The 13,878-nt window shown below is 36.8% G+C and overlaps 1 protein-coding gene across 1 annotated transcript; it reads right to left on the reverse strand.

Moving 5' to 3' along the window:
• Window positions 1-2,417: 2,417 nt before the first annotated feature.
• LOC121650480 (solute carrier family 22 member 4-like) lies at window positions 2,418-12,503 on the reverse strand. The gene is made up of 11 exons (XM_042002015.1): window positions 11,861-12,503; window positions 10,740-10,958; window positions 9,097-9,200; window positions 8,731-8,885; window positions 8,429-8,600; window positions 7,648-7,774; window positions 7,477-7,565; window positions 6,947-7,161; window positions 5,001-5,183; window positions 4,551-4,683; window positions 2,418-2,734 (listed from the first exon to the last, which is right to left on the reverse strand). Exons 1-11 carry the CDS (start codon window positions 12,068-12,070, stop codon window positions 2,638-2,640), a joined length of 1,704 nt encoding a protein of 567 aa, XP_041857949.1. The 5' UTR covers window positions 12,071-12,503; the 3' UTR covers window positions 2,418-2,637.
• Between the last annotated feature and the right edge of the window lie 1,375 nt (window positions 12,504-13,878).

Consider the following 13,878-nt stretch of genomic DNA (forward strand, 5'->3'; position numbering starts at 1 on the left):
GACTTCCGGTAGAAAAACGTGAGTTTCAAAATAAAAGTCTCACTGTGCTGACTGGCGAAAAAAAAACGTTTTCACGGTAGAAAGGTAGAAAATATAAACTATTGTTATCTTCATTAGATAACTATTATAGCGTGGCCTCTTTTTACCTTAAAAAAATCCAGAATAAACCAATTTTTAAGGCCCATTTCTGACCTCAACAGTATGGGGTCTTCCTGCGAATGTATACACAGCCAGGTGTTTAAACAGTTAAATGTAAATCCTTCAATTGCTCCAATTTGCTGCATCAAATTTTGTCCAGAGATCACGTTGATCCACTGAAGAGGTGCTTTGTTAATACTGAGGATAATTGTGATATAATTAGAAAATGATTATACTGACAAAATTCTATAATAAAATCTATTAAATATTGCAAATATTAATCTAATCTTATTAATAATGTCTTTATTGTATATTTATCTTGTTCAGCATCTTATTTTACATCTTACTTCTACTTTTATTTTTCTATTTTATATTAAAATCTTCCTGTATTTCATTATGTTTGCTTGTTTAAGGAGCACTGTGGTGCATTAATTTCCTCCTGAGATTCATAAAGTATATCTGATCCTAATTCTGAATAATGAATTTAGAAATTTCTGTTGATAGAGTGCTAGTGATAATAATCATTACTGTGAGTGCTCTTTGCTAATATCATGACTGCCCCACTCTTGTGTTGACCTCTCTACACTGGCTTCCAAGAAAATGTAAAATAAAATTAAAAATAAAAATCTTTGTTAGTTGCATGAAGTCCTCAACAGTCTAGCTTATTCTTATTTGGAAATCTGATTGTTTCCTATCATCCCACAAGAAAATGATAAAACAAAAACCTCTGCTGGAAGTTTGCTGTCAGATTAATTGGATTCTCACTAAGAGCTGAAGCTGTTAACCTGATAGAGCCAAAGCAGGAAACCAAAAGTCATAGAATTCAAGAAGTGTGGATGTCTCTGAATTTGTGTGAATGCATGATATCGAGGTAGAGACATTTCACCTGATGAGTTTAATATTTTTGACTATCAAAAACATAAGCCAAGTACTGTTTAAAATAGTTACCATAGTCTCGGCAACAAAATAATTTCTGGAAAGATTCTTCATGATAATTCTCCTGATAGTAAAAACTAGTATATTTCAGTTTGGTTAAGCTGACATAAGAGCTTTTTTTTTTTTTTTTTTTTTTGGTGGGGTGGGTATGGTTTTCATGTTTGTATTTTGAAGGACTCACTGCTTTTCTTCTGTGAAACTTGACAAACTGATGTCATGTTTCCGGGGCGGGACTACAGACATACAGGTCACTCCCTCCTTAGTTCAGCCCATTGAGAGATTTGGGTTTCCTCAGAAACCAGAAAACCAGACCTTAGGGACATATATGTTCAAATGTACTGTATAAGTCATTAATAGTAACAATGAAGTTAAATATAGAGAGAATACTGGTACTATGAAAGATTCATTCTATGAGATAATCATGTAAGAGCATTGTTTATCAAATAGTGGAAATTAGCTTTTTTAAATTACATAATTTGATTTAAATTATTCATACAGTACATTACACATATACACTACTTCATATTTGTGTAATTTAAACAGGAAAAAAAAAACATAAAATCTGTACACAATTTAAAAAAAAGACTTTATGTAGCCAAACTGTCAGTCTTTCAGCTCTGCTCCTGCCTCCCCACTGACATTCTAGTCAAGTTCCACATTTTACTATACATTAATTAATTTTTTTTCATATCATACTGCATTATTGTAAATATTTATAGTTCTCTGTACTTCCCAATTTTTACCTGTTTGATATGAGACTAGGATTTGTATCATGCTCACAATCTCAAAGCATTTCAGTTCAAAAGAGAAGCACAACACACTACATCTCAAGTGAAGTAAAATTTAACCACCCCTGGTTAAATTTTACTGCAGTGTTCTGGTTTTAATGGGGAAAAAAATGCAGTGACTGTACTTTTTCTGCAAGAGTTTCCTTTGTTCTCCAACTGTCTCACAACACTCAGTCACTGGTGCATGGAAAGACAACAAACTGTTGTCATGAGATGCTGTGAACGTATCACTGGAGGTGGACATTTAAACTAATGCCACCACGATGAGGACACTGAACAGAATTTACACAGTAAAAATAACATTGAAAATAAAAAAAGTAATTAAATTAAATAAATAAAGAAGAAGATTTGGTTCAGTGGTTTTGTGTCTAGAGGAACTGCAGGGAATTGTTTGTGTACGGCAACATAGAATTTATTTAATAATCTAAACAACTTAACATCACCAAACCTAGATTCATTCAGGCTGACTAAAAAGTTAGAAAATCCATCCTCAGGTCAGAAATATTACCTTATTACCTTTTTTTTATTTTTATTTTTTTTTTTAACAAAAGCCACTTTAGTTTCACAAGAGGTAATGCCCCAAAACTTTTCCTAGAGAAAGAGTTGCTCCAAAGCAGGGCCAGATTCTCCAGGGAAGATTAAGCAAAACATACCTTACTGAAATATCAAAGTCACAACTGCCTTACATTCATCCATGTGCAAAAATGTAAATCTTGTGCAAAACAGTTAACTTTTTGGCTATTTTGTTAACAGCAGTTTCCTTCATTTGAGAGTCTTATAAGTGAGTTGTGCAGATAATGTCAGGTGAAGTACTCTGATATTTTGTAGATTTTCCTTCATCCTCTGGAGGAGATGCAGAAGCCCATAGCCACCTGAAATTGAGAGCAAAATAAGGAGAGCTGAATCAGTTGGTGAGTTCATCTGCATCAAACAATTCCTTAATAATTGGTAGTTCCTTAACAGGTCTTAAAATCTGTTCAATAAAACCTCAGATGAACAATAACACATGATATAGCGCATTGTGTCATTACTTGAAAACAGGGAAATTAAAGAAACAGACTGTAAGAAAAAAAGCTCTGCATTGCAACTTCTTTCGTTTTGCAGCCATTTGCATCTTAAATTTGGGTTTATTGCCCTGTTGCATGATCCAGTTTCAGCCACCTTTTAGCTGTCAGACAAATAGCCTCGTATTTGACTTTTAAAATGTTTTGGTAATCTAAACAGTTTACAGTCCACTTAATGACTACAAGATGCTTTTGTGGCTACAAAAGAAAAAAGGTCTAAACCATCATCCCTACACCACTGTGGTTGACAGCTGGTATGAGGTGTTTGGTTGGTTTTGCTGTGCTACGCTTTCTGGTCAAAGTCTGTTCTTTTTAGCAAGAAGAGGCTTTCTCTTCCAAAGTAGACTGATGGACTCAGTGTAGTGAACTTTTAACCCTTCCTACATAAATGGGTAATAACAAATGCTTTCCAAAATCATACTGGCATCCCTACTGGCACCAAGTTGACACATGCTGTGCTGTGGGGGAGCAGCATTTGTGTAGATGATAAAAATAAGATCAACAAGTTAAAGCTGGGTCTGTGACTGACATCACCCCTGACTCGCTGAACTTCAGTCTGGCTAAAAGAACGAGGTCCAAATTGAGAACAATTCTATTCCTTAAAAAGCATCCTCTACAAGATGCTTTTAATAGTCTTAAAAGTCCTTTCAGCGAAAGTCTTGTCATGCCCATAAGTTTCAGAAGGTCTTTCGTTCCTGCAGCTGTCAGATTTTTTTAATGAACACCTGTAGCTTTTTGTCTTAAACCATGTTTTTAATATATTTATTTCTGCAAGTTTTCTTTTTATCATGTTGCACTATATAGTTGTTTTTGATCTTTTTTTTTTTTTTTTGTGAATGTATGTGATGTTTTGTAGCAGGGAATGAATAAATCTTTTCTTATCTTATCTGAAATATGACGTTTTTCATTTGTGGCTGTATTGAACATATATACATATATATATATACTTACTTACTTTCTTATTTATTTATTATTTTATTCTATTCTACAGTCATTTAGCAGACACTTTTATCCAAAGTGACTTACATCTGAGAGTAAGAACAGCACAAGCAAGAATTCAAACAAGATGGGACGTCATAATTAAGTGATAGTCAGACTGCTGTGAGTCCAGTTGGACCCAGGTGCTGTCAGGTAGTGCTCAAATTTTTTTTTTGTTTGTTTGTTTGTTTTTTTGTAGTTTTTTTGTATTATTATTATTATTATTATTATTATTATTATTATTGTTATTATGTTCCAATGAAAAAAAATGTAAGACAGTGAACTGTCATTTTTAACAAGAGTATATGCTTGACCGAAAAGGTTAATAGTAGTTCTAACTATAATGAAGCCATATTCCATACATTATTACATTAGTAATGTTTATGTTTAAGTCACATTGTATGTTGAATACATTCCAATCAGAGCCCCAAACCATCCTGCTGTGGTAGGAATATCAGCCCCACTGTGCAGTGACATTCATGACAGTGCTGCAATGCCCTTGAAACAACAACATTCAGTCACCTGAGCTCTATCCAAGCCTCCTAATATATATGTATCAAGCTCACCGTAACACACATTGTTACTGTGCCCCTGCAAAAGCAGCATAACTTTGATCTTACAGTATAATAACACTGTGCAGACTCACTTTGTGACCCGCATCTGCTGGATGGTGTCAGGCAGTGGCTGTCTGAACGTCTCTGGCAGAAAGATGCAAAGCAGAACACTGAGAAGTGACAGAGAAGCTATGACGATCCATGGCAGCAGCCGCTGGAATACAGCTGGAGAAGAAACCAAACCACATCATGTCAGATCACTGAGTTCAGCCTTCCCCGGTTTGCCAGTTTTGTGAGCATTAACATATCAGTTCGCATCAGTTCAGACTGAAAAAGCAGCAGCTAAGAATTAGTTCTAATTGAATAACCAACCGACCTCATAGCTAAACCCACTGGGAGGCTGGTACGATTTATTATGCAGAACTTTATTAAATGAATACATCTAATTGTCAATACATCAGAATTGATGGCTTAAAGATTTAAGACTGAATTTCTTATTCCTGTTTAACATTTGGTGGCTGATGTATGGATTCAGGTCTCACCCAGCTCCAGCAGGTATGGGGAAATAGATGACCCCACTCTGGAGAACATAGCACAGGATGACATAGCTGTATTCCTGATGACTGTGGGAGACAGCTCTCCGGTATATATGTATAACACCCCGGATCCAACCAGTATGCCAAATTTACCCAGCAGCACCAGGGCCATAGTGATACCTGGTTGACCTGCAGGGAAGAGAATGGCTACAAGTTCAGTAAGTGGGAAACAGAGCATGTTGAAGCATGCATACTTTAATTATCCAAACACTTACATTAAAGATTTTATCTTGCACAAAAGTTCATGCGCTCATGCCAAAGATCCAGGAAAATGAAGTAAATGGATCACAATAAAAAAAATCCTTGTGACATCTACATGAAATGGCAAACAAAGAAATCACCAGTCCAACAATTTGGAAAATATTTCTTTCTTGGCTGAAACCTAATTAGAACACCTTTTAGTAGTAAACTTACCTGTTGGAACGTTAATTTAGGTTGAAGTAAAGAAAATGGCTTTCTAAACTGTTTCTTTGTTTTGGAGGAAAGCTCCTACATTAGAAATGTACTTCACTGTATCGGGATGATTGGCTGTTTCCTCCTCATCGTTGGGTCCAGTGACATTTATCATTACGACTGCGTACAGTATCATTAGCAAAATATTTCAGTTTAAATATGTCATTTTTTTGTTTCCTACTATGTTCACATGAATAATAAAAGAATTAACGCATTCTTCTCATACTACAAATAATTTGTCTACTGCCTGCAACTATGATGAAAGGATTATGTTTAATCAGCATAAGACAAGACAAGATAATTCTCACTCATATAACATCTAATGGTGATATTAATTCATAACATGAACAACTACAAAAACAAACCTGAAAATAATTTGAATATTATTTACATTTGTATGGCAGGTTTTGGTGCTGCTGAGTCTACTAGATCATAAACCAACGTTTTTTCTTCTCATTGCATTAAGGTGTTGATATGGTTTTGTGGGATACTTTGAATCCAGTTAACAGAATATTTAAATTTTCACTGCATATTTAGAATGCACCACGATAAAATTATGAAGACATTCATGTCTCTAAACCAGAAGCATGCTAATATGAAGGATAAGTACCTCATACAGTCCAACCTAAGAGAAACTATATCACCTTCCAGAAAACCAAAGTTCTCACTTTAAAAGTCAGCCTGAAACAATAAAAAGTTAGCCAGAGCTTCACGTTCAGTTAGTTTAGCCCATTTTCTTGTGTGTTGTAACTACGGCTGAAAATGTTGTGGACACGTCTAAAGCTAGCATGATTGTTGACCACTGGTGAGATGAGAAGTTGTTTTTGTCTAATTCTGTGTGAAAACAATCCCAGTACATCAAAATGGCAAAGAACTTCAGTGGTAAATCAGTATTTATTTATTTATTTATTTATTATTTTAATTGCACAGGAGCAATAATTCCAGATGCAATCCAGCTAATTCCATGCTGAAAACAAGTAGAGGGCTTCTGCATTGGTGGAAACTAGAGGCATTTCAGGAGCCTCATGTTTCACACAGTTACTTAAGAGGAGTATGTATAGTTCAAGCTATCAGATGGTGAGAACTCGACTTGAGTTTTTTTGTAAATTCCATAATAATGTTCTGAGTTACAGCAAATTTAAGGCTAGCAATTCTAAAGAGAGCACACCTCATTTTAAGTTGTTTTTACATAAATTTATTTATTTGAGTTTAAAGACTTTAGAGTTTAAAAACAGGTTTTTTGGAGAGGAGTTATTGGGGTTCTTGCCTACAAAAGTGTATTACATTAACCTGAAAAAGTTTTTTAAAAGCTATTTTTAATGAGATACATTTACAAAAAACTTTCTTTGGTGGGGTATATATATTTACAGAGGTATGTTAACAGAAAGACAAAGAAGAAAATCAGTGGGGAAGTTAAAATATATGCTACACAAACTCACTGTTTAGAGTGATCTGGATTAAGAGCAGTGCTACCGCTCCCAGCAGAGAGAAGCTGATAAACGAAAGGCGACGAGAAAGGCGGCATGCCGCCATCCAGCTGATAAGGTATGCTGGAATCTCAACTGCTGACAGCAGGAAGTAGTTGAAGTAGGGGTTGCCACTGAGACTGGATGTGTTGAAGGACAATCCAAAGTAGCTGACACTCGTAGAAAACCTGCCAAACACAAGAGAACTAGACTGAAAATCCCAAAAAAAAAACAGCATCAATGAAGGGTGGTGATAGAAAATAAATGAGTAGGTTACACACATGAAATATTCAACATATGTTTACTTGTCATGGCTATTTCCACTTTGCAAAACTTTATACAGTAACTACAATTATTTAACAGCTTTATATACGTGTTACTTTCAAACCAGCTTAATAATATTAGTTTGTCTAGTAGCGCTTGACTCAAGGGGTCAGAGAAAGGTTTCATCCCTGTAGTTCTTGAAAGAAAATTGTTGCTAATGAAATGTACTTTTAACTCACCAGATGATCCACATTGTTAGTGTGACATGTCGAATATTCGAGGTTTTCAGCAGATTCAGAAAGCCGAGGCTCTGGCTTTTATCGTCAAGCTGCATAGAAACAAAACTTCAGCAAAATGACCACAGTCCGTTGTCATCTGTATGGACCAAGGATCAGGTTCAAGGTTCTTACAGTGGCTGAGGGGAAGATGACCAGGGGAGCATCCACTCGGTTCTCCAGAGCTGCCAACCTCAGCAGAAGTTCTGCCTCCTTCAAACGCCTGCGGGACACCAGCCAGCGAGGAGACTCTGGAACAAACCTGGTGGTCAACCAGACACAAATGTAGATTCAGACAAAAAATAAATAAATAAAAAAAAAGATATAATCATTAAAATCAATGAAATGCCCTTCATTCATCAGATAGGAGCATGGGGACATGGCCAAATGGAAACAAAGTGTCAAGTCAGAATAAGGTTCCTTTCGTGGAGAGGGGCTGTTATCTTATTAGTAACGAGTAGGTGAGGATATTTAATTGTTAATCTTTTCAATTTACAAACTTTGCTTTTATGTGCATTTTATTACATAAAGCACTTTGTGCTACTTATGTATGAAAAGTGCTTTATAAATAAAATTTGGTTTTCTTTGGTGTTAAAGGACTTTTATAATCCTTTCAACTGTTTTAACTGACATCTCTTATGGGGGCAATGTTTACTGCCAGTCAGCTAAATGTTTAAGCTCTGGAAAAACTCTAAGGTAAAAATTCATTTACATATTTAGACTTTTTAATTATGTTTTTTCTCAAATTGATTTCATAAGAACTCTTATCATATGCTTTCGTTCTCTTTTACAAAATCAGTATGTTTAGCTGTTGAAACCATTTTGTGCCATAGTCCAAATAGTCAGACTACTGATCCCTTTTTCTCTTTTTATGGAACAGAAAATCTGTGTTTTGTATGTGCTGTGGTTATCTTACCACCAGAGGGGGAGACAGGCCAAACCAGGCACAGCCATTAAGAGCGACAGTTGTCTCCAGTTCCTGAAGAAGTAGGCAGTGCCAGGCAGCAGCATCATGGCAAATACATATATGAAAGGCAGGCACAGACTGGAGAACAGGACTCTGGTTGAACCAATTAAGATCTCTGATCCTGCAGAGGAAAGATTTTAAAAGTTCTGTGTCTCCTTTCAGTTTACCACACAAATGTGAATGAACAATTCTGTGCAATAAGAAACACAGAATGAACAAGGATAAAGTTCAGAGGTCACAATAACACCTACCTAGTACAAACACCGCTATGTAGCATGTAATCTGACCCAGACCCAGCATGAAGAAAAGCACAGTGAAGACGGGCCAGGACGGAGCGAAAGACAAAGCACTGCTGAAGACACCGAGTATGGCAATGGAACCGAACAGCACAGGCTTCCTACCAAACCTGCAGCAAACATACGAGAGAGTAATCAACCACAGCAGCAAGATGCAAGGTCCTCTGGGTAGATATTTGTTAAGGAATTACATAAGAAACTGTTGGCAGCTGGAATCACAATGGCAGAACATGATGCTGCTCTCACTGGACTGGGTTTTGGAGAGACACTTAATTTTACAAATCACTTCATCTTCACCTGATTTGAAAGAATGAAGAGTACCTGTCAGAAATCTCTCCAGAGATGAAGCATCCGCAAAGTCCTCCCAAGAAGTACAAGAGAGAGGTCAGAGGCTGTTTCCACTGCTCGCTGCACACCAGGCCAAACTGGAAGACAGAACGTGAAGCAAACATGAAAATGCAACAGGAAATAATACATTACAGTAGAGTCTGTATTAGATTTTCATCCTTTTGTATCCCCAGTATGTTTTTACTGGGGGTGTCCTTCACTTTCCTTCACTTCCCCAACCTACAACATTCAGTAATGACTCTCAGTTCAACTCCACTCTGAGCCTTTTTCTGACCAAGCTGCTGGTTTCAGCTCCCAGTTGCCAGGTTTTGTTGGCTTTGGGACATCAGCTGGACAGCATTTCCCCCTCCAGACTGAGTTGGTTTGTTAAAGTCTGTTAAAGTGGTGAAAGATCTGTTAGTTGACTTCCTCTCACTGATCTATTAACTAAGATTTATTGCTAAGTTTCAAGGATTTTTGAGAGCTGTCTTCTTGATAGCCTGGTTCTTTGTCTCAGTTCTGTGCTTCTATTAGTTTTTTCTTCCACATGGTTGGTTGTCAGATTAATGAACAGCTATCCAGTTAGCTCCTGTTAAAAAAGAGGAATCCTGCTCTTATATTACACATATATGTGCAAAATTATCTAGAGAAAAGTTATGTTGCATAAATCATGTGCAAAGCTGATATATTGGTCGTTATGACCATCATCTCACAGCATGAAGGTTCCTGGTTTGAATCTTGGCTCCTGTAGGGAGTTTGCATCTTTGCACCTTTGTATGCGTGGGTTTATATGTTAGTTTTTTTGGTACTTCTAAACAATGAGTGGTTTCTTTGTCTCGCTGTGACAGACCGTCAACATGCCTAGTAGCAGCTGGAATAGGCTCCAGCAACCCCTGTGATCCAACCTTGGAATAAGTGGGTGTAAAAAATGGAGGGATGAAACACAGATTTTTTTTTTTTTTAGCTTTTCTAAGTTGGAATTCTCCTCTCACCTTCATCCTAAAGGTTGAATTAAAACAATTGTAAATCTGGCTGTAAAGGCTGCAGGGACACCAGAAAATACTTCTGTTTAAGTTCTGATGTGGTCTGTAATAAAATAATTGTGCAGATTTGATTTAAAGGAGTTTTTTTTAACATAGCACTCTTTATTTTGAATTGTTAAAGTACAAATGATTAAAGCTTAAAAAACGTTTTTTTTTAAGCCGACAGTAGAAAAACAGACTATGTTTGACTGACTTCATCTTCATAACTCTTTGGATTATTATCATGGTGTTAGGGAATGCAGAAGAGACACACAGTCATGTTTCCCTTTGTTTAAAATCAGTTTTAGCTTTAGCAGCCACTTCTGAGACAGATGACATATGCAGGAGACCCTGATCCAGTCATTTCCAGTTTGTTTCTTTGGGTTTGTTCAGTTTTTAAGGCAAGTCAATGATTGGTGGGCACTGAGAAAGGTCAGCAGCCCTCCGTGATTTTAACAGAAAAAACACGTCCTGAACAAACTCCTTCCTTGTTAAACATGCTGCAGTCTAAGCTGTAATGTAAAACAGGCAATGGCTCAATAGGCTAAAACACTAAAAATAACTATATTAACATTCACAGACATACTGCTGTTGCTCCCACATTAGCAGCAGTACCTCAGTGACAACAGTAGACTGGTAGTACTCAGTACTGTAGGTCCATCCATCTTTACATCCTTCCTGCCTTAGGTTGAACATCAGGACTTCTGATCCCGACTGGGACCCAGACTGGTTCTGGGTCCACTCTGAGCTGGGCCTGAGTCCCAGCATGGACAGGTTCATCACCTGATCCAGTTCATACCGGCTGCAGCTGCTTCTCTCCGGCTGCCCGTCCACCTGCTGTCCAGAAAAAAAAAATGTCATTATGATTCACAACTTGTTAAGCGAGGTAAATTAAATTAAATTTAAATAAATAAATGTAAATTATTAAAATATAACATTTGCATATGAGATATTTGAACTACATTATGCAATATACTTTTACTAAAATGCCTCAACAATAATATGCCAGAACTCTAATGCTAACTGCAGTTTCTAAAGAAAACAGTTGACACAAAGCTTCACAAACATCACTGCTGATCTTTACAAATCACATCTGGATCGTTTAGTGCACCAGAAAAACTTGTGTCAGAGTTCAGGTGATTGTGATACAGAATCAAGAACTAACACGAGGATAAGACTTTATTGACAATTTGCAGGATCAGAAACCAGGAGGAGTAGGGGGCTGGGATTTCTTATCACAGATTTTAAACCTTTTAAAAGGGCAAAAAAATTAACAACTAAATTAGAAAATATCACCAAACCAGTAAATAAAAACCTTTTTTTTTATGGTCTAATTGTTTAAATACATCTTCATCTGTATGATTTTTACAACAAAGGAAGGCATTTTTTTCAAATATTCAACTTTTTCAAACAGTTTTGATCAACTTAAATCTGCAATAACATCACATGTTGAGGCAAAACAAACAAATCTCATATGTTACACTCCTGAGAGTTGCATAAAAACCTCCTCACTCATTTAGAGTCACATGTGTGGCCACCTGACAAATTTAAGCCCAGTAATGAGTCTGTTTGTTCTGTTTTTGGTCTCCACGTGGAAGGAAAAATTGTGGCTCCTTTGCTGCTATATCTTTGCCACTTGGTTACTAGATGTTTAACTGGATACATTTTATTGAACTCCCTTAATTAATTCCATCCAGAGTGAGTCAGCTTTAACTCACTTGATTTTTAGTTCTGACCTGTACTGGGATGATGGCCTGGATCCAGTCTTGGCTCAGGTTGTTGCCGCTAGGGATCTGGCAGTGGTGAGGGGGGCTGGCCAGCAGGAAGATGACGGACAGGATGTTGGTTCCACATGGAATGCAGGTGAGGCAGAGTATGAAGAAAATTCTCTTCTGGAACGGACCCCAGTTTCCCAAAAACGACACAGATTCCTCATAATTCTCCATTTTCTTAATGTTTTGGTGCTCTGCTACTCTCTGCTTCTAAAGTGAAAGTAAATAATTTAATTACTGTGTGATCACAGCGACATTTGTCATTATGACTGCAGAACAATATATAGATTGTATAGATGTGAAAATAACACTGAATATTACTGCAGCAGGTATAATATACTGAATATAAGTATTGCTACTTCAAGCTCATAACACAAACTAAACGCTCACAGATGAAACTAGTGGACCTCTGGCAGCAGAGTCAGTGTCTCTGCAGCTCCACACCTCCTTTATTCCAGCCTAGACCAATGAACTCCACCTCTCATCCTCCCCCTCGTTCTCCTCCTCTAAAAAGTCTTAGCTTGTATTGAAACTATAGAACAGGAGAGCAAATAGTGTAGGAAGAAACTCTGTGGCAAACTAACAGGAAGTAAGACGAAGTTTAAAAGATATAAAAAAAATTAATGCAAGGCTTGAAAAGGAAACTGTGCACAGGAGCATACTTTTAACATAAATTAATTAGTTTACCTGCACAACCTGAATTTTAAGATAAATGATTGGCATTGTGAGAAATTGCAAAATCTCTACATACTGTATGTTTCAGCACCAAAAGAGCTGCTTGGGTCATATAACCAGTCCTCAAAGTCAACTCTGTATTGAGTGTTTCAAACGGCCTGTGTGTTGTTTCAGAGTCAGTTTAGACTAAAGAGCTCACATGTTACAGAACAGTCATTCACATTGATTTCCAGTTATCAATATGACGAGTAAATAAGTGATAAATAAAAAGCAAATATAAAAAAAAAAATCACTTTTTGTGTTTTTTATCAATCAGCACACAAGAAAACTTCCTGTAGACTGAACAGAGCATGTAAAGAATAATATCTATCAAAATAAAGAGCACAAGAAATACATGAAAAACATATATAGATCACAACAACAAAAGCAAAGCCAAAGCAATTATAAAAAGATGAGATCCCCGATGGAGCTCAGGCTCAAAGGAAGAGAGTACCAGAGAGGAGTCACTGTTGCAAAGGCTTTGTCACCTTTAGCTGTGTTAAGCCTGCTACACACATAAGGATCTTCTAAATCTTACGAGATTTTTTATCTCTTCGAGACCTTACATGTAAAGATAAAAATTCAGGTATTTAACAGTTTTGATCGTACTGTGTGTGTGGTGTGCTCAGATAATCTGATCACGGAACAACACACACATAACGATACTGTTCCACAACTTATCTGCAATCTAGACCTCTGAGCCGGACATCTCACGTGATCAAACGTCACCAAACAAAAACGAAGAAGAATAACCATAGCAAAAAATGAAGAAGAAACATAACAACAACCAGAAAACACAACACACAGCATGGGAGAGGATATACAGGACGAGGGAATGAAAAGATAGACAGTCTTCAGGGATACAAGTAAGAGCAGATCAGGAAGGGAAGCTAAACTATGAAATTTCCTCCACAAAACAATTCAAGACTCCTTTATGCTCTGTGCAAACGACAGATACAGACAGATACAGAGCACTTTGTCTTCCCTTTAACGTAATTTAGTAAATTTTTGGGTCACTTGTGGATCTGTTCCCTGATGGAGTAAACGAAGAAGTACTACTGGAAACCACAGTACAGCAGTACAGCTAATGTGCAAACTGCAAAACGTACAAGAACGGAAGAAGCTGTGATATACAGTATTTAATGACCACACATACCAACCCAGTTTGCTGTGCTAAGTCTTTTTCTGTTTTGTATTGTTTTTGTTTTGTTTTTTTCTGAGAATTTACACTATCATGATCTCCTCCACTGCGACATGTTTGAAACTGA

Source organism: Melanotaenia boesemani, chromosome 12 (assembly GCF_017639745.1).
Source record: "Melanotaenia boesemani isolate fMelBoe1 chromosome 12, fMelBoe1.pri, whole genome shotgun sequence".
Taxonomy (NCBI): domain Eukaryota; kingdom Metazoa; phylum Chordata; class Actinopteri; order Atheriniformes; family Melanotaeniidae; genus Melanotaenia; species Melanotaenia boesemani.